Source organism: Medicago sativa, chromosome 8 (assembly GCF_051527215.1).
Source record: "Medicago sativa cultivar Bolivia chromosome 8, Bolivia_mono, whole genome shotgun sequence".
In the NCBI taxonomy this organism is placed as follows: domain Eukaryota; kingdom Viridiplantae; phylum Streptophyta; class Magnoliopsida; order Fabales; family Fabaceae; genus Medicago; species Medicago sativa.
The window spans coordinates 36,994,383-37,016,030 of NC_140756.1; the positions used below are offsets into that span (position 1 = coordinate 36,994,383).

At 35.6% G+C, this 21,648-nt stretch overlaps 3 protein-coding genes across 3 annotated transcripts; all 3 read left to right on the forward strand.

The window, feature by feature from the left end:
* The first annotated feature begins 1,277 nt into the window (after positions 1-1,277).
* On the forward strand, positions 1,278-1,634 carry LOC146898879 (uncharacterized). The gene has a single exon (XM_085736639.1). It carries the CDS (start codon positions 1,278-1,280, stop codon positions 1,632-1,634), a length of 357 nt encoding a protein of 118 aa, XP_085592765.1.
* A 47-nt stretch (positions 1,635-1,681) lies between these two features.
* On the forward strand, positions 1,682-3,526 carry LOC146898880 (uncharacterized). Its single transcript, XM_085736640.1, has one exon. It carries the CDS (start codon positions 1,682-1,684, stop codon positions 3,524-3,526), a length of 1,845 nt encoding a protein of 614 aa, XP_085592766.1.
* Positions 3,527-4,465: 939 nt separating this feature from the next.
* LOC146898881 (uncharacterized) lies at positions 4,466-5,364 on the forward strand. The gene is made up of 2 exons (XM_085736641.1): positions 4,466-4,702; positions 4,765-5,364. The coding sequence occupies exons 1-2, from the start codon at positions 4,466-4,468 to the stop codon at positions 5,362-5,364; spliced, it is 837 nt and encodes a 278-aa protein (XP_085592767.1).
* Positions 5,365-21,648: the final 16,284 nt, after the last annotated feature.

Sequence of the window (21,648 nt, forward strand, 5' to 3'; positions counted from 1 at the left end):
TTTAATTGATTAAATTCGTGCTTATGCTTGATGTATTGTTTGGGTATGTGAATTTGTTGACAATTAAGTTGTTGTTGATGAAATTACATGCTCAGTATATGTTTATAAGTATTCTTTGTTGATTTTGCTCAAATTGGTATAAATTAGTTGTTGGGTATTTGTGTTGGCTGCATTATTGCTAAAACAAATATCCTTAATATGTAAGTTGGAACCAATGTTCCAGCATGTGGTTAGGCGACTCTGTAAGATGTTGGATACAATGTTCCAACATCCTGGCACGGTTCAGTGTGCCTGGGTTCATGCCTATTCTGTACGCGTGTATTTTATCGTTTAAGGAAACCATATTTCCTTTACTTACTGACCAAGTAACATTCATATCTTATAAGAATCAGCTGTGGAATATTTCTAAAATAGATATTTTATTTTAGGAAATATTTATTATTATTTGGACCATTCCTAAAAAGGTTTCGACATATTAGGACTTTCCAAATTTGTTTATGATTCTGTTTTGCAGGTTTGCTGAACCTATCTGCAAGTTTACTGAAGCCCAATGAATTATTTAGCCCAAGCTGCTTCAATATAAAAGGAAGACTTCAAGACCTAATTGTTCATTCAAGCCGTCATACTAAAAAGTTTAGATTTTTAGGGTTTGAGTCTTCATGTATTCTGTTTTTGTATCGTTTGTGATGCAAGTCTAGAATCTATATTGTGTACCTTTCTTGTGTCGGTATAGATACTTGTTTAGGACTGAGTTTGTGAGTATTGATACTCTTGTGCATCAAACCGAAGTTGTGAAACAAGGTTTGGTTGTTTGTGTTGGAAGGTAACTTCTATCTTGTTGTGTTTGAGGTCTGATAGGTCACTGGGGCAGTGACTGACCATTAGGATAGTGAGATGGGATCTCAGATCTTGGAGTTCCTAGGTTGAAGTCTATACGGGTAGGTCCTAGGTCATATAGTGTAAACGAGGAGTTTGCTGAGAGCTATTGAATAAGGACTACACTAGTTGATTTCCTTCCTGGATTGGTAGCCCCCAGATGTAAGCGTGTTGTGTTGAACTGGGTTAACAAACTCACTGTGTTCTTTATTTTTTCTGTCCTTTATTTTCTTGTTTTTATTTCTGTTTTATCGGTCGATGTTGTAACATTAACCAGAACATTGTAAACGTTAAAACATCTGACAGAACATTTAGAACAAGTGCGCTAGAATTTCAATTGGCATCAGAGCAGGCACCCTGCCTGTTTTAGGGTGAGCTCCAGGGAGTTCTATTCTAGCATTATGGACAAGGAAGGTGGATTTGTAAACAGGCCCCCTCTGTTGGATGGCATCAACTATGATTACTGGAAATCACGCATGAGTGCCTTTCTCAAATCTATTGACAGCAAAACATGGAAGGCAGTTCTGAAAGGTTGGGAACATCCTGTGCAACTTGATGATGATGGCAACAGGACTGAAGTGTTGAAACCAGAGGAAGAATGGAGTGCTGATGAAGATGAATTGACTCTTGGAAACTCAAAGGCATTGAATGCTCTGTTCAATGGTGTAGACAAGAATATGTTCAGATTGATCAAGCAATGTACTGTGGCTAAGGATGCTTGGGAGATTCTCAAAACTGCCCATGAAGGCACAACGTAAAAAGTGCTAAAATACAACTTCTTACTACTAAATTTGAGAATTTGAAAATGTTAGAAGATGAGAGCATTCAGGATTATCACTTGAATATTCTAGACATTGCAAATTCTTTTGAGTCTCTTGGAGAGAAAATCTCTGAAGAGATATTAGTGAGAAAAATCCTCATATCACTACCAAAGAGGTTTGACATGAAGGTAACTACAATTGAGGAAGCTCATGATATCTCAGGTATGAAAGTTGATGAACTTATTGGCTCACTTCAGAATTTTGAACTAGTTGTTGACAACAAGACTGAGAAGAAAGGTAAAAGTGTGGGACTCATCTCAAATACTGAGGTTACTGAATCACTTGGAAATCCTGTGAGTAGGGAAGACTTGTCAGAGAATCTTGTCATGCTGGGAAGACAATTCAACAAAATTCTAGAGCAAGTAAACAAGAGATCCAGATCAAATGGGCAGAACATCAGATCCAGCAAAGATCAACAAATCAGTGATGAGAGGAGTGTGAGACCTGATGAGAAGAACAGTCAATATAAGGAAGTTCAATGTCATGAATGTGAAGGATATGGTCACATCAGACCAGTATGTGCAACCTTCCTTAAGAAACAAAAGAAAAGCTTAGCTGTTACTTGGACTGATGATGATGAATCTGACAGAGATTTGGAAAATGAATCTAACCAACATGTTGCTGCTCTCACTGGAAGAGTTCTTTCTGAGGACGAATCTTGTGATGAAGATCTTGTCTATGATGAGTTGACGATTTCCTACAAAATACTTAATGACAGAAACACAAATATATGTAAACAACTTGAAGAACAGAAAAACATCACCATCAAATTGGAGGAAGAAAATACTGGTCATCTAGCAAAAATCTCAGAACTCAACAATGAGGTAATTCAGCTGAACTCTCAACTTGATCATGTTATGAAACAAGTAAAAATGATGACCACTGGGACTGATGTTCTAGATGAGATTCTGGAAAGAAAAATTCAGGGTAAACCAAATGGGATAGGATTCATTTCTAAACCATCAGATCAAAGTCAGCAAGCTAAGACCTTTGCCCATGCCCTAGTAGATTATGGGGTGGCTAAGAAAAAGAGACCTGTAAAGAATATAAGGTTTGTAGCTTCCACTGGAACAAATAATCTAACAACAGATAAAGGCATGGTGCCACATACCAAGAAACATCAGGTTGAAAAGGTATCTCTGTCCAGGATATGTCATTTTTGCAAGAAAAAGGGGCACATAAGACCTTTCTGCTATAGATTGTATGGATTGACACAACAATCTCGTCAGAAGAGACATAAACCAAGCATGAAAACTGTCAAGAAAGTATGGAAACCTAAGACTTATAACGTAGGATTGATGGCTCACATCTCTCTAAAGACATCTTCTAAGGTAAGCTGGTATTTTGACAGTGGATGCTCTAGAAACATGACTGGGTCTAAAGATCTTCTTAATATTGAGAAATCTTGCACCAACAGCTATGTTGTATTTGGAAATCAGACAAGAGGTAAAATTCTTGGTTCATGTAGGCTGATCAGCCCTGAGTCACCAAAACTTGATAATGTTCAATGGGTAAATGGTCTAACCACCAATCTGATTAGTATAATTCAACTGTGTGATCAAGGGATGAGGGTGGACTTTAGCAACTCTGCTTGTGTTGTGACTGATAAGAAAAGGGAAGTAATAATGAGAGGTATCAAATCTGAAGGTAATTGTTACTTGTGGATTCCACCTTACAAAGATTGGACTAAGGAACTGACTGGTTCTAATCAAGCTTTGATTCTAGAGAAGAGTGAATGTGTATCTCAATGCACTTGTGAAGATAAGTTCACTTCGGTTGAGAACAGACTCTCAAAACATGTGGATTCCACCTTACAAAGATTGGACTAAGGAACTGACTGGTTCTAATCAAGCTTTGATTCAAGAAGGATCCTCTCATTGCTGATAATGAAGCTACTACCAAGAATGCCTCACCCAAGGTTGAAAAGGTAACTCGTGTAAAACCCTAATTTCTGTTGCACCTGAATGTGATAGAAAATTAGGTTTAAAGGACTTGAACGAAGCTATAGATCGTTTCGAAGATATGTATATAGATGATTCTAATGTTAATGTGGAGATTGCTACAAAAGACACTATTCAACCCTCTCCTAACAAAAGTGATGATCTTGAGAATGGTGAACCAAATGTTGGAACATCTCTGGACCAACAATTTGACAATGCTGGATCACCTAAAGATTAATTAGGTCATGAGAAAGGTACTGAACAGGAACAAGTGTCTGGTAACAATACTGTGCACTCTTCCACTGATAAGGAAAAACAGACTGAAGCTGAGCAGATTGAGGTGGAGAGTGATCCAGAGGAGGATGTTGCTGGTAAAAAGGGTGAAGAAAACATGGTGGATGTTGATGATTCAAATTCTGATGACGTTCCACTGAGTAGGAAAATTAGTGAGAGTATGGCCAAAAGACTAAGAAGTAGTAAAGGAAATGCAGTTCTCTCTGAGGCTGAATCTCCTAAGACTAGGGTCAAGAATGTTGGTATCGGACCCAAGAAAGGATGGAGCAAGGTGAGGGTTAAAACCACTGTTGGTAGGACAAGAAAGAGGAAGGTTGTTTCCTTTAGTGAATTTGAGTATGATGTTGAAAAGGATGTGGCGCACATCACCCCCTCAGCTTCGAAAAAATCTGCTGGTAAGAAGGCTCAAAGAACTGTTGAAAATGTGCCTATTAATAAGGTGTCATTTCACTTACCTGAGAATGTACAATGATTGAAGTTTATTTTTCATAGAAGACTAGCGTTAAAAAGAGAATTAGGGAGGAAGCTGTAAGGATGACTAATGTCATAAACTTGATCAAAGAAGCTTGTCTACTTAAAACTGTGTGCAATCTTGGAAATTGCTACGAGAAATTAGTAAAAGAGTTCTTGGTGAATATTCCTGGAGATTGTGATAACCCTCTGAGTCAAGAACACCAGAGAATATATGTTAGAGGAGAATGTGTCCACTTCTCTCCCAACATCATCAACAGATTCTTGGGAATTGATGAACAAGATGTTGCAGAGCCAAAGGTAACGGAGAATCAGATTTGAAGGAAATCACTGCAAATCAAGTGAAAGTTTGGCCCAAGAAGGGTAAGATTTCTTCTGGAAAACTCTCAGTGAAGCATGCCATCCTCAACCGAATAGGAGCTGTAAATTGGGTCCCAACCACTCACTCCTCAGACATTGCTACAGGTTTGGGAAAATTTATCTATTTTGTACGCACTAAGACTAAAATGAACATTGGACATTACATCTTTGAACAAACTGTCAAGCATGCCAAAACTGATGTTGTGAGGTGTCCCATTGCTTTCCCTACCCTGCTGTGTGGTGTTATGTTAGAACAACATTCAGGCCTCATAACTGTTGTTGATGTCCCAGAAAAGAGGGAACCACCTCTTACCTTGCACCCCAAATTATTCAGTGCGGATCATATTTCAGACCTTGTTGGAACATCTGGAAGTGCACCTGCTGTAGGAACTATGACAAAGCAAGAGATTATAGCTGCACTCAAAGACACTTGTGTCATGATGGATAAAAGGAAAGCTCAGTTTGAACTGATGATTCACTCCCTGGAAGGAGAAAGTGCAGATGTAGATGAACAGAAGGAAGATGAAGGAGCAGATGAAGCAGACAATGATAATGAGGACAGCAAGGAAGATTCAGATAGCAGTTCTGGAACTGCTGAATGATGATTTTTTTTTGTCTATCCTTATTTTGTGGGCTATGCCCTGAATTTTTTGTAATACCTTAATACTCTGGATCTTTGTTGGTATTCTACTAGTACTCTGCATTTCTGACTTCATTCTTCTGGTCTCTCTATTTGGCATATTTTGTGGCTAAAAAGGGGGAGAAATATTGTTGCATATTGCTGCATATATATACTCCCTATGCTTTATGTATATGTGCACTTCTGCATATATCTGTATGCCTATATGTCTGTCGTTGTATTCCTGATTGTTTATCTGTTATTCATGTTATGTGCTGTTGCATTTATTTTGCAACTATTTCAGGCTTGTGTGTAGATGTTGGCACTCATGTTGCAACATCTTGATGGTTTGATAGGTCTTCATGATAATATGAGAATCTGTCTTAGTGTTCTTTGTACATGTTCTGTGCTGACATTCTCTGATATGTTGGAACATGTCTATGAAGACTAGTGTAGATGTTAGCACTTGTGGTAAAACATCTCTATGCTTCTGAGATTCTGGTTTTCTCATATGTTGTACATGTTCCCTGCAAATGCTCTATCCAAGGTTGGAACATGTCTGTGAGACTCTTTGCAGATGTTGGCACTTCAGCTGCAACATGTATATGTGTTATGCATGAAATCCTTGAATGCTTATGTTTGTTTATTCTTGATTATGATTGATGTGAAGCTAACCCATAGTGGTCTATGTTGGACCGCCTACCTATTTGTATGAATGGGTAGACGGCGTGCAAGATTAGTGTAGATGTTAGCACTTGTGGTAAAACATCTCTATGCTTCTGAGATTCTGGTTTTCTCATATGTTGTACATGTTCCCTGCAAATGCTCTATCCAAGGTTGGAACATGTCTGTGAGACTCTGTGCAGATGTTGGCACTTCAGCTGCAACACCTTAATGTAATTCTGAGAATCTGCTTTTCTTATAATTCTAAGTGTACATGTTTCTATCTACTGTCTTATATTATGAAACATGTCTGACGACTTTTTAAAGTCTAAGTTCTGCGTGTGACCTTTGATAGGTCTGCTAGCATGTATCTGCTGATAAGCTTGCTAGTTTGTGAATATTCCTAGAATGACTTATGCCCAGATCCTGAAGGTGATTATGTCAATGCATTAGGAACTTTTAAATGTCCAGATTTTCTGTATGCATGTATTCAGGGGGAGTAATGGAATATTCCTGTAAGTAGTCACTCATAACATCATATATTGAGGGGGAGTGATACTTCTGTGTGTGCTTGTGAGTAATCCAAGCTGGGTGAAAGATGTTGAATTAGAAGTTTAACCATTTATGTCTATCGCTTGTAAGTTAGGGAATTTGTGTCTCCTGACTTCTATATGTTTTTTGTGATAGTTCTCTGAAGGCATCCAAGTTTGTCACATGTAAGTATAGGAATTTAGGTTTTTGTGCTTCTATGGTTGGTTGGTGACAGTACTCTGTAGGTATGGGAAATTTATTTTTTCCCTTGCCTCTATGTGTGGCAGGTACTCCTGTCTGATGTGCTGAAGGATGTTGGAACATCATATATCTATAGCATTGGAATTTGATTTTCCTCTGCTCTTGAGAGATCTTGCTTCTCTCCACTTCTGTGTTGGAAGTTATCTTCCTTGAATGTAGCATTGGAACTTAGTTTTCCACTGCTCTTGAGGGAATTTTGGTTCTCTCTTCATCACCTGTACAAGAACTTAGGTTCCCTAGTTGTAGCTCAGGAATTTATTTTTCCTTAGCTCTTGAGACTATGCTACTGATCTGATCTGCTGCTGCATGTCTCTGATCCAGTGTAATACCTCTACCAGCTTAAGCTGTGATTGAAGACTTGTGAGGTATTCTTTATATGCACACTTTTGCTTTTTCTAGAGTGATACTACCTGCTACTTCTTCTTCTTGAATATGTGTTTGTGATATCTTGAGGAAGTGTATCTATGGTGTCTCTTTGGATTCTGTGTGCTAGTTGTTTCTTCATTGGTGTGTGCTCATGCTCTTGGAGGAATGGTATTTGTGTATCCCTCTGTTTCATAAGTATTGGACTTAATTTGTTTTAGCTAAAAATTTGCCAAAGGGGGAGATTGTTGGGTATTTGTGTTGGCTGCATTATTGCTAAAACAAATATCCTTAATATGTAAGTTGGAACCAATGTTCCAGCATGTGGTTAGGCGACTCTGTAAGATGTTGGATACAATGTTCCAACATCCTGGCACGGTTCAGTGTGCCTGGGTTCATGCCTATTTTGTACGCCCGTATTTTATTGTTTAAGGAAACCATATTTCCTTTACTAACTGACCAAGTAACGCGCATATCTTATAAGAATCAGTTGTTGAATATTTCTAAAATAGATATTTTATTTTAGGAAATATTTGTTATTATTTGGAACGTTCCTAAAAAGGTTTTGACATATCAGGACTTTCCAGATTTGTTTCTGATTCTATTTTGCAGGTTTGCTGAACCGATCTGCAAGTTTACTGAAGCCCAATGAATTATTTAGCCCAAGCTGCTTCAGTATAAAAGGAAGACTTCAAGAACTAATTTTTCATTCAAGCCGTCATACTAAAAAGTTTAGATTTTTAGGGTTTGAGTCTTCATGTATTATGTTCTTATATCGTTTGTGATGCAAGTCTAGAATCTATATTGTGTACCTTTCTTGTGTCGGTTTAGATACTTGTTTAGGACTGAGTTTGTGAGTATTGATACTCTTGTGCATCAAAACGAAGTTGGAAGGTACCTTCTATCTTGTTGTCTTTAAGGTCTGATAGGTCACCGGGGTAGTGACTGACCATTAGGATAGTGAGATGGGATCTCAGATCTAGGAGTTCCTAGGTTGAAGTCTATACGGGTAGGTCCTAGGTCATATAGTGTAAACGAGGAGTTTGCTGAGAGCTATTGAATAAGGACTACACTAGTGGATTTCCTTCCTGGCTTGGTAGCCCCTAGATGTAAGCGTGTTGTGCTGAACTGGGTCAATAAACTCACTGTGTTCATTATTTTTTCTGTCCTTTATTTTCTTGTTTTTATTTCTGTTTTATCGCTCGATGTTGAAACATTAACCGGAACATTGCAAACGTTAAAACATCTAACAGAACATTTAGAACAAGTGCTCTAGAATTTCATTAGTGTTCTTTTTGTTGATTTGTTGTGAATTCATGTTTAAACGAAGTTGTTGTTGAACTAGATACGTTGTTGTTGTTGATTTGTACCATGGGTATTTCATTTTGTGAAGTTGTTGTTTGAATTGATGAAGTTTGTGCTAAGTTGTTCATGTGGAGGACCAAAGTGAACTTTTGTTATATGAGGTTGTTGACTGAGTTTTTAATGTTGTTGGATGAATTGGACTTAGTATAATTTCTATTTTCATGTTGTGGATGTGTGTCAAGTCGTTTGGGAGAAAAAGAGTTTTTCATGTGAAATGTCGGCGTTTAGGCATTTATGCAAATAAGTGATTATGTGAGGTTTTGGAAAATGATTTTTGGGATTGTGGAAACACGAATTTTTCTGTAGATTATGATAGAGTCAAGTGTCAGGAGCACGTAGGCGAAAACGGCATCGAAATCCGATTAACGGTTTTAATTTTATGTGCGAAATGGTGAAAATGAAAAAACGGGAAAAAAAAAAAGTTGTGCTGTCAGACGAGCACGACCGTGTGTGTGCTTGGCACGGACCGTGTGTACACTCTGCCTTTTTTTTGGCACGGCTGTGCGTGTGCACGGCACGGGCCGTGCGTGCTCTCAGGACTTCGATTTTTATGTTTTTGTGCTTTTTCACCCAATTCTGTTTTGAATTGGCCTTTGGTGTAGATATAAAAGTTTTAGGTAATTTTGTTAGCTTTTCAATGGCTTCGGTTTGACTTAAAAATGTTTTATGGATTTTGAGTTATCATGAAAACAGTCCAAGTGAGTCTTGGGGAAATTTTAAGGAAACTTAGCATAACTAGTTCGAAGTCAACCCAAAACTTAGGGTTTATTTTCAAGCTTTAAAACTTGAGTATTAAGAGTCCTATTAGGATGTTTAAGAGTAATTAACCTATGTCTTGTTGAATCAAACTTAGTTATCTTTTGATAATGATTTGCTTTTGCAAAATGATAGGAACTTTGTCGAAAATGGTCTTTAAGCCCGATTGCTTGCCAATCTTTTGTGAATACCTTTGTATGATTACATAAAGATGTATGAATAATTTCTAGGTGTTGAAAATGATATTTATCTTAATATGATGTATTTTCTCCTTTACTTGGAATGTGAGAAATTGTATGTTGTTATTGAATTATGTGAAGAAGTTGATATTAGTGAATACATATATGTTGATTGATTGTGATGTTATGGTGAATACATATATGTTAATTGAATTGTGAATGTTGTTGGTGATTGCATATATGTCAAGTGATGGTGAATTTTTGGTGAATACATATATGCTAAATGAGTGGTGATGATGTGGTGAATTGTTTGTGTGAACATATGCATTGTGTCGAGTCATATGTTCATGCATTCATGACTGATGGTGACGGATGTTATATCAAAAAATGTAAGACTGGTGTGAAATCTTACATACGATGTGTCTGCTGCATTGGGGTGATGACATTGTTGGTGAATGGTACCGCATGCATTTAGGAATCATGTATAGGTGCATTGTCCATCTGTGCATGAGTCTTATTTGCATATGTTTTTGGTGAATGAATGTAATTGGTGAATTACATGTTGGTGACGTTGTGAACTTGTTTGTGTTGTGATTATGTGGATTGGTGTATATGCACATTGGTGGATTTTCTTGATGATTGTGAATAATTGTACTATGCTCTAATTGCATGTCTTACTTGCTTGTGCTTACACTCGGTGAATCAATTGATGATAATTATTTTGATAATAAGGATGAGGTGAAATTTGTATATATATGTATATATACATATGATGTGGTGATTCCTTTGATAATAATGATTGCTTTCTTATAACTTTGAATTGATGAATTGTACTTGTTGAGTTAAGTATGCTAAATGAAGAATACGGTGAGTAATCCTTTCATTGATTGATGTTGATAAAGGATGACCTTATGTCGATGACTTGATTAGAGACTGAATATGCTTGCTATGCTATGTTAGTAAAGTGATAGATGAGGTGTATGGAATGAGGGATAATAATCATGTGATGTTAGTATTCTAGGAGGGAGGGGCAATAAATCATTTTCATCTTTGGTAAATTTACCAACATGTATATGTGTTATGCATGAAATCCTTGAATGCTTATGTTTGTTTATTCTTGATTATGATTGATGTGAAGCTAACCCATAGTGGTCTATGTTGGACCGCCTACCTATTTGTATGAATGGGTAGACGGCGTGCAAGATTAGTTTTGTTGCTTGCTTGGTGAGTGCTTGAGGATAGCGGAGCTACCTCGTCTATCTATTTTTGGAGTCTTAGCTTAGGGCTCTGATTAGGATGTCGTCTTGTCTTTTATTTTAACGTTGGAGTATGTTGTTGAGATTTTACGCATGTGTCGGGATTTGGAGATTTTATTTATTGATCTATGTTGTTCTTATGACATGAATGTTTTTTTCGCAATGTTTTCCAGTGCTAAAACCCCAAAACATCATTGAATCAATGCACATTACATTTGGCGTTTCTCGAAAATGAAACTCATGGGCAATATTAACATATACGACAAGAATGGCCTATGAGAGTCTAAGCATGTTTATGTTCGGGTAGCGATAAAACTAAGAATGGGAAAACCATAGAGCCTCGAAGTAGATCGTCGATAACTAGTATGTTAGCATGAAACTTGAGTATGTTAAGCCATGTATTGATAAGTATAAGCAATTGATGACTCACCGCTAAACGAGTAGATTACAAACTCGTGGTGATCATTCATGCAAGTTAAGTATAAGCTCTTCATGTATGAACAAGACTATAAGTAACATGTAGGTGTCGTGTCTCTTGCGATCCACGCCAAGGGGGATTTCAAGAGGTTCACGTTAGGGGGACGGGAGATGTTCCACAAGGTAGTCCCGCACGGCACTGAGAGGAGACTGATGTACCTTAGCTAGGAATTCATCGATCAAGTAAGGGATTGTACTCAGGGTTACTCCACCTGATACACTCTGTAAAATCAACTCAGATAATTGTTTGTTACACGCTAACTTTCTAACATAATGAATAATCATGATTGATGCTATGACACATTTATGTTTGAACATAAAGTATGCACAAGCTTATGCAATAGAACCATATTATGAAGATATTCTGTCGACAATCTTAGTACCTCCCTGATCGTCCAGTTTAGGATCATGTCACGAATGGTTTTTGGTTGGGTCTTGATGCGTTCATCGTATCTTGACGTAGCGGTCTTTGGTTCCCATGTCCGCCATGACATGTAGAATATAAGACAAGACTTATAAGCTAAGTTATAAAGAGCCTTATGACGATACTAGTATGCACGACCGTCTAGGTTAATATGTTTCACACATGTATAATCAATCGATTGGTTGTATTGTAGACATGTGGTAACCCTAGGTTTTCCACGAGGTTACCTATATCCTAGGATTAGGTAGAACTCACTGAGACATTATGTCTCATCCCAATCCTTATTTGTTTCAGATCAGCAGGTTGGTTTAGCAGGATGTTGCAGGCATGTGGCCAAATGGATAATCAACAAGGGCTCGTTCGTACCAGTTGCAAGATTTCCTTATGGGTTCAAGAGTGATTTATCATGTATTTTAGTGTATATAATATTCATTCGAAGACTTTATGTTGTAAATATTAATATATCCAGTACTAAAGATAATGCACATACTAAACTTTCTAGCTACGTTTAGTCTGGGCGTTACAATCTGCTTATAAAAAAATAAAATAAAAACATTTTATGTTTCAAATTTATTTTATTTGTGCATTAAACTTTCTTTGTACTTTAAAATAAAGTGCTAATTATTGAAATTGACCTTGTAATATACACGAAATCTACAAAACGACCCTGTAAAATAAAAAAACACTTATTATGATCCTGTAATTCGAGATTCTTATTATTTTGTAATATACGTGAAGTCCAAAAAAGCAACCTAGAGATTGAATTTTTTTTATGATTTTTTAGAGGTTTGTTAAAAACGTTCAAATATGGTTGTACACGAAAAATTAGAAATTTTCGACAAGCGACAAATTAATTATGAATTTTTAAAGCGTAAAAAAAATAAAAAAACAAAACAACGGAAATATCGACTTATAAATCAAATTATGAGCTTATTGTTTGCAGAGTCTTCTTTAAAAACACATAAAAATTATCAGCAATGTTTCAAAGCATTTCAATTTATTTTAATTTTTCAACCAAAACGTGCAAAATTAAAATTTTGTTCCTAGTAAGTGTATGCTCACAGGTCAAATTTTGTTCTCAAATTTTGTAGGCATGGTTAAAACATAATAAGAACTTTCACAATGAAATTTTTCAGTTTTGAAACGAGAGACAAATTAATTATAAATTATTTAAAAAATTCAATTATGGGGAATAAAACTTCATAATTAATTTTTCATACGTCGAAAAAATATAATTTTTTGTTTCAAGCCATATTTTATTATCCTAAACATGCCTGGAAAGAATCATGAAAAAATTCAATCTCTAGGTCACGTTTTTGGACTAAGCATATATTATAGGGTCAAAAATAAGAAGAATATCAAATTATAAGGCTATAATATATGCTTTTTATTTTACAAGGTCATTTTTCAAACATAGTGTATATTACAGGTTTAATTTGAACAATTAACCCTAAAATAAAATATGAGTACATGAATTAAATTAATAGTTTAATTATGAATGTTAAAATTTATGCGATTGAATGGAATTAATTAAGTGCATTTCGTAGGTATATTGGTTGCGAATAATTATTTTTTAATGAGAGCCTAAAAAACTTATATTTTTTGAAGAGAAATCAGTTTTGTGTGTAGAAACTCTAAAGTAAGTTAGACTTTATTTTGTGTGTAGAAAGTCTAAAGTAAGTTCGACTTTTCTATTTCCCTATTGTAGTTTTTTTCTATGGTGTAGTTTTTTTTAAATGCCCTTGGTGTTAGGTATTGTAATTCATTAATGACTAATTGTATGTTGTTTGATTATCCTTGTTGTTTTACATATCATAAAATGAGTGATTTGTGAAATTGTTGATGCACTTTCGAATTTATTATTTTGATAGCTAATATGTTACACTACCCTATTTTGGATAGTTAATTATTTTGGACATTCCTTTTGCTTTGTGGATTTTGTTAAAGAAGAAAGAAAAGTGTAAAAAATATAAGTGTCAAACATAAAATTCAACCACCAGTAAGAGAAATTTGAGAGGGGAGGTGGGAAAACTGGGCTAATAGGTAGTGTTCTCAGTCAAAATTTAAACGATACCTTTCCATGATACTATGCCACATATATCTTTCACAAATTATAGATTTGAAAGAAATCTATATTCCTCTCCCCCATTTAATTTTTTTTACAATATATCCTTCTATTTTTGTTGTTGTGTGAAAATGAATCAAAGTTGAGAACAGTGACCATATAAAAATCTAACAACATGATCATACATCATTTTGAAACTTTATGCTATTTTTTTAAAATCAATTATGATGCTACAAAATATGATATTATATCTAGCTTGACTTTATGTTTTCTAGGGTCAGGTGCTTGCTCATGTTATGTCTTGGCTATTTGCTCTACCTAAAATTTTGGTTATTTATGTTTGAGTCATTTTAACTAGATAGTCCTTTAAATTGTAACGTGGTTTGTTTGGATGGAATCTGTGGTTTCTCATTTCATTCTGGATAGAAACTCTTGATTTTCCTGTGGAATTTTCTGCGTAATCTGGTGATAAATTCGAAGGAAAAATGTTTCCTGCGGATTTTGCCAAGGATTTGCACTCCTAGATAATAACTTCGTTATGGGTAGTTATTTCATAAGGATTTTAAAAACCGCAGCAAACATTCATACAAAAATTTCCTCAAGAAAAGCATATAATATCCGCAGGAAAGTTTTGCACTTTTGCAATCCAAAATCGTGTTAAAAACTCTTGTAATTACATGTGATTGAAATAAAATAATAGCGTTTGTTTTCGAAGAGACAAAATAATAGTGTTTGTTACCCCGCCGACAGGTCATTGAAGAAATAGGCGACAATAACTCGATAATTTAATGGTGTCGAATACACATCAATTCTATTATATTTAATTGATTTTATTTGATTTTTTTTTGAAAAAAAGGTATCAAGGATAGATCCTTTATTTATTTTAGTGGCAAATTTGTTTCAATGTATTTGGTTGTGGATCTGTGTAACATCCCACTCGTCAGCAATATGAGTTTTACCAATTGGACGTGTTCAGGAAATTCATTTACGATGAGGAATGAGTATGATTAAGACGAAGGGTATTTTGGTAATTGCACCGAAAGAGTATATAAGCATGTTTTGGTCACAAATATTTGTCTTAATCATTTCTCTCTCTAGGTTTAAGAATTCAAGCTCCTCTATATAACAGCCCGATTTTCGTTAGATTTATTTTAATTGTTTTTATGCGTGTTTTAATTATGCTCGTATGTGATTAATTACTTATGTGTGTATTTTAGTGGGTTTCAGTGCTAGAGGGGTATTTTGGTCTTTTTATGGGCAAGGGTAAATTAATAATTTTGTGGTGAGAATTATTTTTAATGTTTTACGTGAGAATCATTATAATTTTTTTACTAAGTTCTAGTGGGTGGTGGTAATTATTTAGAGCCGGTAACTATCATTGTTTCTACGTACCCGTGAGTGAATAGAAACATTTTGAATTGGTTAATGAGTGTGTTGAGCCCATTAAAACTTTTAAGGGTTAAGCCCAATAGTGGCGAGCCTATTTAAACCTTAGTCATTGGGAAAATTAGGTCACCTAGTATCATTTGTTCATTTCATAGAATTTTGAGTGAGGAAGAGAGAGAAAGTTCAAGAGAATGAGCAAAAAGGGTTAGAAGAGAGAAGCTTGAAGAACCAAGAGGTGATAGAGATTTTAGGAGATAAATTGAAGCTTTTGCTAGGATTATTTCTAATTAAGGTAAGGGGGTTAGATTTCATTCATAATCTCTTAGTTTAATATGTTCTCTAATTCTATGTAAAAGTGCTTATTTGTATATAAAGTGATTATTATGAATTTAATTGGTAAAATTCATGCTTATGCTTTGATGTAATGTTTAGGTATGTGAATTTGATGTTGATTAAGTTGTTGATGATGAAATTACATGCTCAAGATGTGTATATATGTATACTTGTGTTTTCATTCAAAATTGAGGAAATATGATATTGTTGTTGATGAGTTGATGAATTCATGATTGGTTGTTGTTGTTGCTGTTATGAGATGTTGTTGTTGATTTTGAAACCTTGAGTAATCATAATCATACATCTTATTATGAAATTGTGTTGTTTTTGATGATTTTTATGAAAAATGGGTCATATGGTGATTTTTTTAAAATGATGTTTTGGTTCAAGTTTTATGTGGATTTGTGTCCCTTTTTATGTTTATAAACGGTTGGACAAACTTTGGGATCAAATTTGAGCTTAAGGGATCAAAAATTGGGGTTTTGGGGTGAATGTTGAGTTTTTCCCGAGAGCTACCTGTCATAGCTCGCCATGGCGAGTGATTTACTCACTGGGGCGAGTTGCTCTCTGACAACATGCCCGGTTTCGCGTTCTCACGTCTTTTTCGCAAATTTTTGTTTTGATTTGGCATTTGGTGTAAATATGAAAGTTTTAGATAATTGTGTTAGCTTTCCAATGGTTTTGGTTTGACTTGAAAATGATTTTTGGATTTTTGGATTTTGGTTTATGATAATTTAGGATAACTTTCTAAGTCAACCCAAAACTTATGGTTTGTTTCCAAACATCAAAACTAGAAGTATTAGGAGTTTAATTATGAGGTTTAAGATTATTTAACATATCTCTTATTGAATCTAACTTGGTTTTGTTTTGAAAATGAATTGGTTTTGCATTATAAGTAAAACGATACGAACTTTGCAAAACTTGTTTGTTTGCAAACATTGATGTATACACTACTACACTCATATGTGATTTGTATATATTCTTAGTTGAGGTTTCCAAACTTGTTTGTTTTGTTTTGTCGGATAACTTGGAAAAGGGTAAAATGATACGAACTTGTCGTAACTTGTGATTTTGATGATTTTGTCGTATTTGGTTGGTGAAACGCACATGTATACTCTACTGTACTCATGTGGTCTAGGTGTATACATAGTTAATTCATTGGATCTTGTTTACTTGGTTTTGGTTCAATTGTCTCAATTATTTTAAAGTTGTAAAATGAGAGACGAACTTTGTCGAAAATAATCTTTAAGACCAAATACTTGGCAAATCTTTTGTGAATAGTGTGATATGATTATAAGAATATATGTGAATGTTTGCTAGGTGTTGAATATGATGTTTGTCATAGTGTGTTGAATAGTATGAATGTTTTCTCCTTTACTTGAATAGTGAGAAATTGGATGAAGTTGTTGGATTATATGATATAGTTGATGTTGATTAAAGCATATATGTTGATTGATGGTGATGTTGTTAGTGAATACATATATGTTGAGTGATGTTTATTTTGTTGATGATTGGATATATATTATATGAGTGGTGATGACATGGTGAATTGTTTGTGTGTGAACTTATGCATTGTTGTCGAGTCATATGTCTGAAGGTGAGAAAAACACAAGAAGGGGGGTTGAATTATGTTACCTTTTTTTTTCGTTTTCTCCTAAACTGAAAACACTAACCAGAAGCAAATAGAGTTCTGCTTCTGAAGTGATGTTCAGGATTAACTTGCAGCGGGAAAAAACAGAGAGAGAAAGAAGAAAAACACAAAGCAATTATACAGGTTCCTTCCACAAATCGGAAGTAGTCCTGTCCCCTTGCACTTCCAAGGAGAGTTCACTATAATGTAATATCTGATTACAATTGCTCACTGCTAAAACTAGCAAGAGACTTCAAACTGCTCAAGCACAACTGCAAGAGACTTCCTATGCTCCTCAACACAATCAAGATACTTCTAATGCTCAAGCACAACTGCAAGAGACTTCTAGTCAAACAAAATTACAAAGAAAATTGTTTGAGGTTGAACACTGGATATACAATCAGTGGTGTTCACAATACAAATCAGATACAGACTCTTAAGACTCTACAATATCTAAGATATGAAATTTGAAACAGAAATTCTAAGTGAACTTTTGAATGCAGAATAATTTCAGCAGAGTTTTGGCACTTGTAAATTGTTGTTGAGGCCTTGCCTGTAACACCCTACCTCTATTAAGCGGTAAAACGCGCGAATACATCAGACATATTCTAGAAATAGATGATACGTCTTCAAAATCAACATACATGCATAAAGATCATGTTACATAACATAGCAGCAGAACATACATATAATTCTTAAACATCTTCAAATCTCAACATGATACAAATGTATTCTCCAAATCTCAAATAACAAGTACCATCTCAACTCCAAAATACATAATCAAATAAAACAACATGCAAGAACTACCCTAGATCAGAGCCCTAATCTAGACACTTGCACATAAAAGAGGAACTCCACTCCTCGGCAACATCAAGCAAAATAGTCTAAGCATCCTGCACTCCATCTACCCGTCCATACAGAAAGGTAGGTGGTAAACCACTGAGGGTTAGCATTACATCATCATAATCCATATAAGATTTAAACAAGAACATTGGAGATGAAAGAATATATTCAAGAATAACAATTCATACATGTATTCACAAGTATTCACAACATTCATATCATTCATTCCATCATTCCAAGTTCATATCAACAAGTGTACCATACACATATCACAACTTCACATTGTCAATTAACAATTAACAATCCAATCCACAATTACAATTAGCAATTCAACCACCAAGCACATCTCAATGCAATTCAATTCACCAACAATTTATGCAATGTCTCTAGACTCATCTAGATGCATGTGGTACCAAATCACCTTAAGGCGTCACCTCCGATGCAACAAAAACATCGTAATCACCACCATTGGATATGAAATCCACCACCATTAGTCATGAATGCATGAACATATGACTCAACTACAATGCATATGTTCACACAAACAAATCACCTCACATCACCAATACTTGTATATATGCAAACAACAACAATTCACCACCACTTAACATATATAGAATCACCAACAACATCCATAATTCAAGCAACATGTAGTTGTCACATAAATATACCCCAATCATATTCACATAAGGTATAGTATTATCCACAAAGAATTCACAAGATAATTAATTCTTAAGGTCATTTTCTACCAAGTTCGTCTCCAAAAGTCACAACTTAGAAATACTAGAGGTTATGAACCAAAACAAATTCTACAAGCTCAATTGCCTATGCCATGTATTCTCACAAGTCACTTATTCGTGCAGTAGAGGTTACATAAGCATTTCATCGGCTACATAGGAAGGATTCACAAAAATTCCAAAGTTCGTCTCACTAAATCATTTTTCACAAAAATTTACATTTTCAAAGAAGACAAGTTAGATTCACTGCATCATAGTTTAAATGTCATTAAACACCTTAGTTGAACTCATAAAAATCAAGTTTCGAAGATTGGAAACAATCCATAAGGTTTGGGTAGACTTAAAAATAGTTATGCGGAATTTTCGTAAAATTTCACCAAGACCACCTTGGAGTATTTTCATCATAACTCAAAAACCAAAAATCATTTTCAAGTCAAACCAAAGCCATTGGAAAGATAACAAAATTATCTACAACTTACATGTTTACACGAAAAATCAATTCAAAACAGAAACGTGCAAAACAGACGCAAGAACGCGAAATAGGGGATGCTTCCACTGTGCAGCTCGCCCCGGCGAGTAAATCACTCGCCTCGGCGAGTAAAGCCACAGGGAGCACCTCCTGCTCGCCTCCAACTCGCCCCCATCTCGCTGTGGCGAGTAGGGACAGTCCAGTTACGAGAAAAACCCATTTTTTTTACCCCAAAACCCCAATTTTGACTTTCCAATACTCAAATTTGATCCCAAAGTTTGTTTAAACATTTCTAAACATGAAAAGACACTCAGCAACAACAGCAACTAACTATCATGAATTCATCAATAACTCATTACAACAACATCTCATATCATCATTTTTGGACAAAAATGCAAAACACACATATAACCACAACTTAAGCATGAACTTTCATCATCAACAATTCAATTAACATTAAATTTACGTACCCAAACATTGCATCAAAACCTAAGCACGAATTTACAATTAATTAGGTTCAATTCCTCAATTTCACAAAATGGGTAAAAAGAAAAAGTTATGAAATTATGAGTGAAGCCTAACCCTCTTACCTGTAACACCAAGAATCTCTAACCCAAGCTTCAATTTAGCTCCTAGATGATGAATCCCCTCTTTGCCTTCTAACCCTTGTTCTTCAACCTCTTCAAACCCTTTCTTCTCTCTAGCCTCTATCTCTTCTCTCAAATGAAATGAAATGAGAAATGTTTGTAAAACCTAATTTTCACCAACAACTAGAGTTTATATATATGCTTTATTCAATTGGGCTCAACTCACAAACCTTAATAGGCCTAGCCCATTTCTATTCTAACCTCCAAAAATGTTATTACTCACTTAACGGTAAATTATATCACAAACGGTCACTTACCGGTAAATATAATAATTACTACAACTCCTTAATACTTAGTAAAATAATAACTCTCACTAAGCACTAAAAAAATAATCCTCAACCAAAATTACAAAATTACCCTTACTCTCAAAATGACCAAAATGCCCCCAAGTCTAAATGACTAAAATACCCTTCTAACACCGAATTCTACAATTCCCAACCAAAAATACACACAGAGGCAAATAATAACATAAGAGCACATATAACATACATAAATAAATAATAAAATAAATCTAGCGAAAATCGGGCTGTTACAACTCTCCCCCACTAAAAAGAATTTTCGCCCTCGAAAATTACCTGAAGGAAACAACTCTGGATACGCAACCCTCATCCTACTCTTCGATTCCCAAGTGGCACTCTCACCAGTCGGTCCAACCCAAATCACTTTAACCGAAAAGATCTCCTTGCCACGCAAACGCTTCATCTCTCGATCCTCAATCCTCACTGGCCAAGTCTCAACAGTCAAATTATCTCTTACTTCCAAATCATCCACTTGAATCACATGAGACACATCATACACATACTTCTGCAACTGAGACACATGAAACACATCATGAAGATTCGACAAAGATGGCGGTAACGTAATCCTATGCGCTACAACCCCAACCTTCTCAACAATCTCAAACGGTCCAACAAAACAAGGAGTCAACTTCCGACACTTCAAAGCACGTCTGACACCGGTTACAGGATTCACTCTCAAAAACACATGATCACCAACCTGAAATTCAATGTCCTTCCTCCTCTTATCATGATAACTCTTCTGCCTACTCTGAGACACTCTCATCTTTTCTTGGATCATCTTAACCTTCCCGGTCGTCTCTTGCACAACTTCCGGTCCTAACAAAGCACTTTCACATGACTCATACCAACACAAAGGAGTCCTACACCTTCGACCATACAAAGCTTCAAACGGTGCCATTCCAATACTAGAATGAAAATTTTTCTTGTAAGTAAACTCAATCAACGGTAAACATTCGACCCAACTGACACCTTGCTCCAACACACAAGCTCTCAACAAATCTTCCAAACTCTGAATAGTCATCTCCGTCTGACCATCTGTCTGGGGATGATAAGCAGAACTCAACCTCAACTTAGTTCCCAAAGCAACTTGCAAACTCTCCCAAAACTTAGAAGTAAACCTCGGATCTCGATCCGACACAATACTAGAAGGAATACCATGCAATCTAACAATCTGCTCAATGTAGATCTCAGCCAACATCGCCACAGACATACCAGTCTTGATAGGAACAAAATGTGTCGACTTCGTCAACAGATCAACAATCACCCAAATTGAATCAAAACCCTTCACAGTCTTCAGCAAAGCTCCAACAAAGTCCATTGATATACTATCCCACTTCCACTCTGGCACAAACATCGGTTACATCAAACCTGACGGTTTCTGATGTTCTATCTTAGATTTCTGACAAACCAAACAAGCATACACAAACTCTACAATCTCTTTCTTCATTCCAGGCCACCAAAACAACCTCTTCAAATCCTGATACATCTTAGTCGCTCCTGGATGAATACTCAAACTACTTCTATGTCCTTCTTCCAAAATCCTTCTCTTAAGCTCAAGAACTCTCGGTACACAAACACGATCA

Coding starts and splice junctions, on each gene's coding strand:
- LOC146898879 (XM_085736639.1), top strand. CDS start 1,278: ATGGACAAGGAAGGTGGATTTGTAAACAGGCCCCCTCTGTTGGATGGC.
- LOC146898880 (XM_085736640.1), top strand. CDS start 1,682: ATGTTAGAAGATGAGAGCATTCAGGATTATCACTTGAATATTCTAGAC.
- LOC146898881 (XM_085736641.1), top strand. CDS start 4,466: ATGACTAATGTCATAAACTTGATCAAAGAAGCTTGTCTACTTAAAACT. Junction 4,703..4,764: donor AAGATGTTGCAGAGCCAAAG/GTAACGGAGAAT, acceptor TGGCCCAAGAAG/GGTAAGATTTCTTCTGGAAA.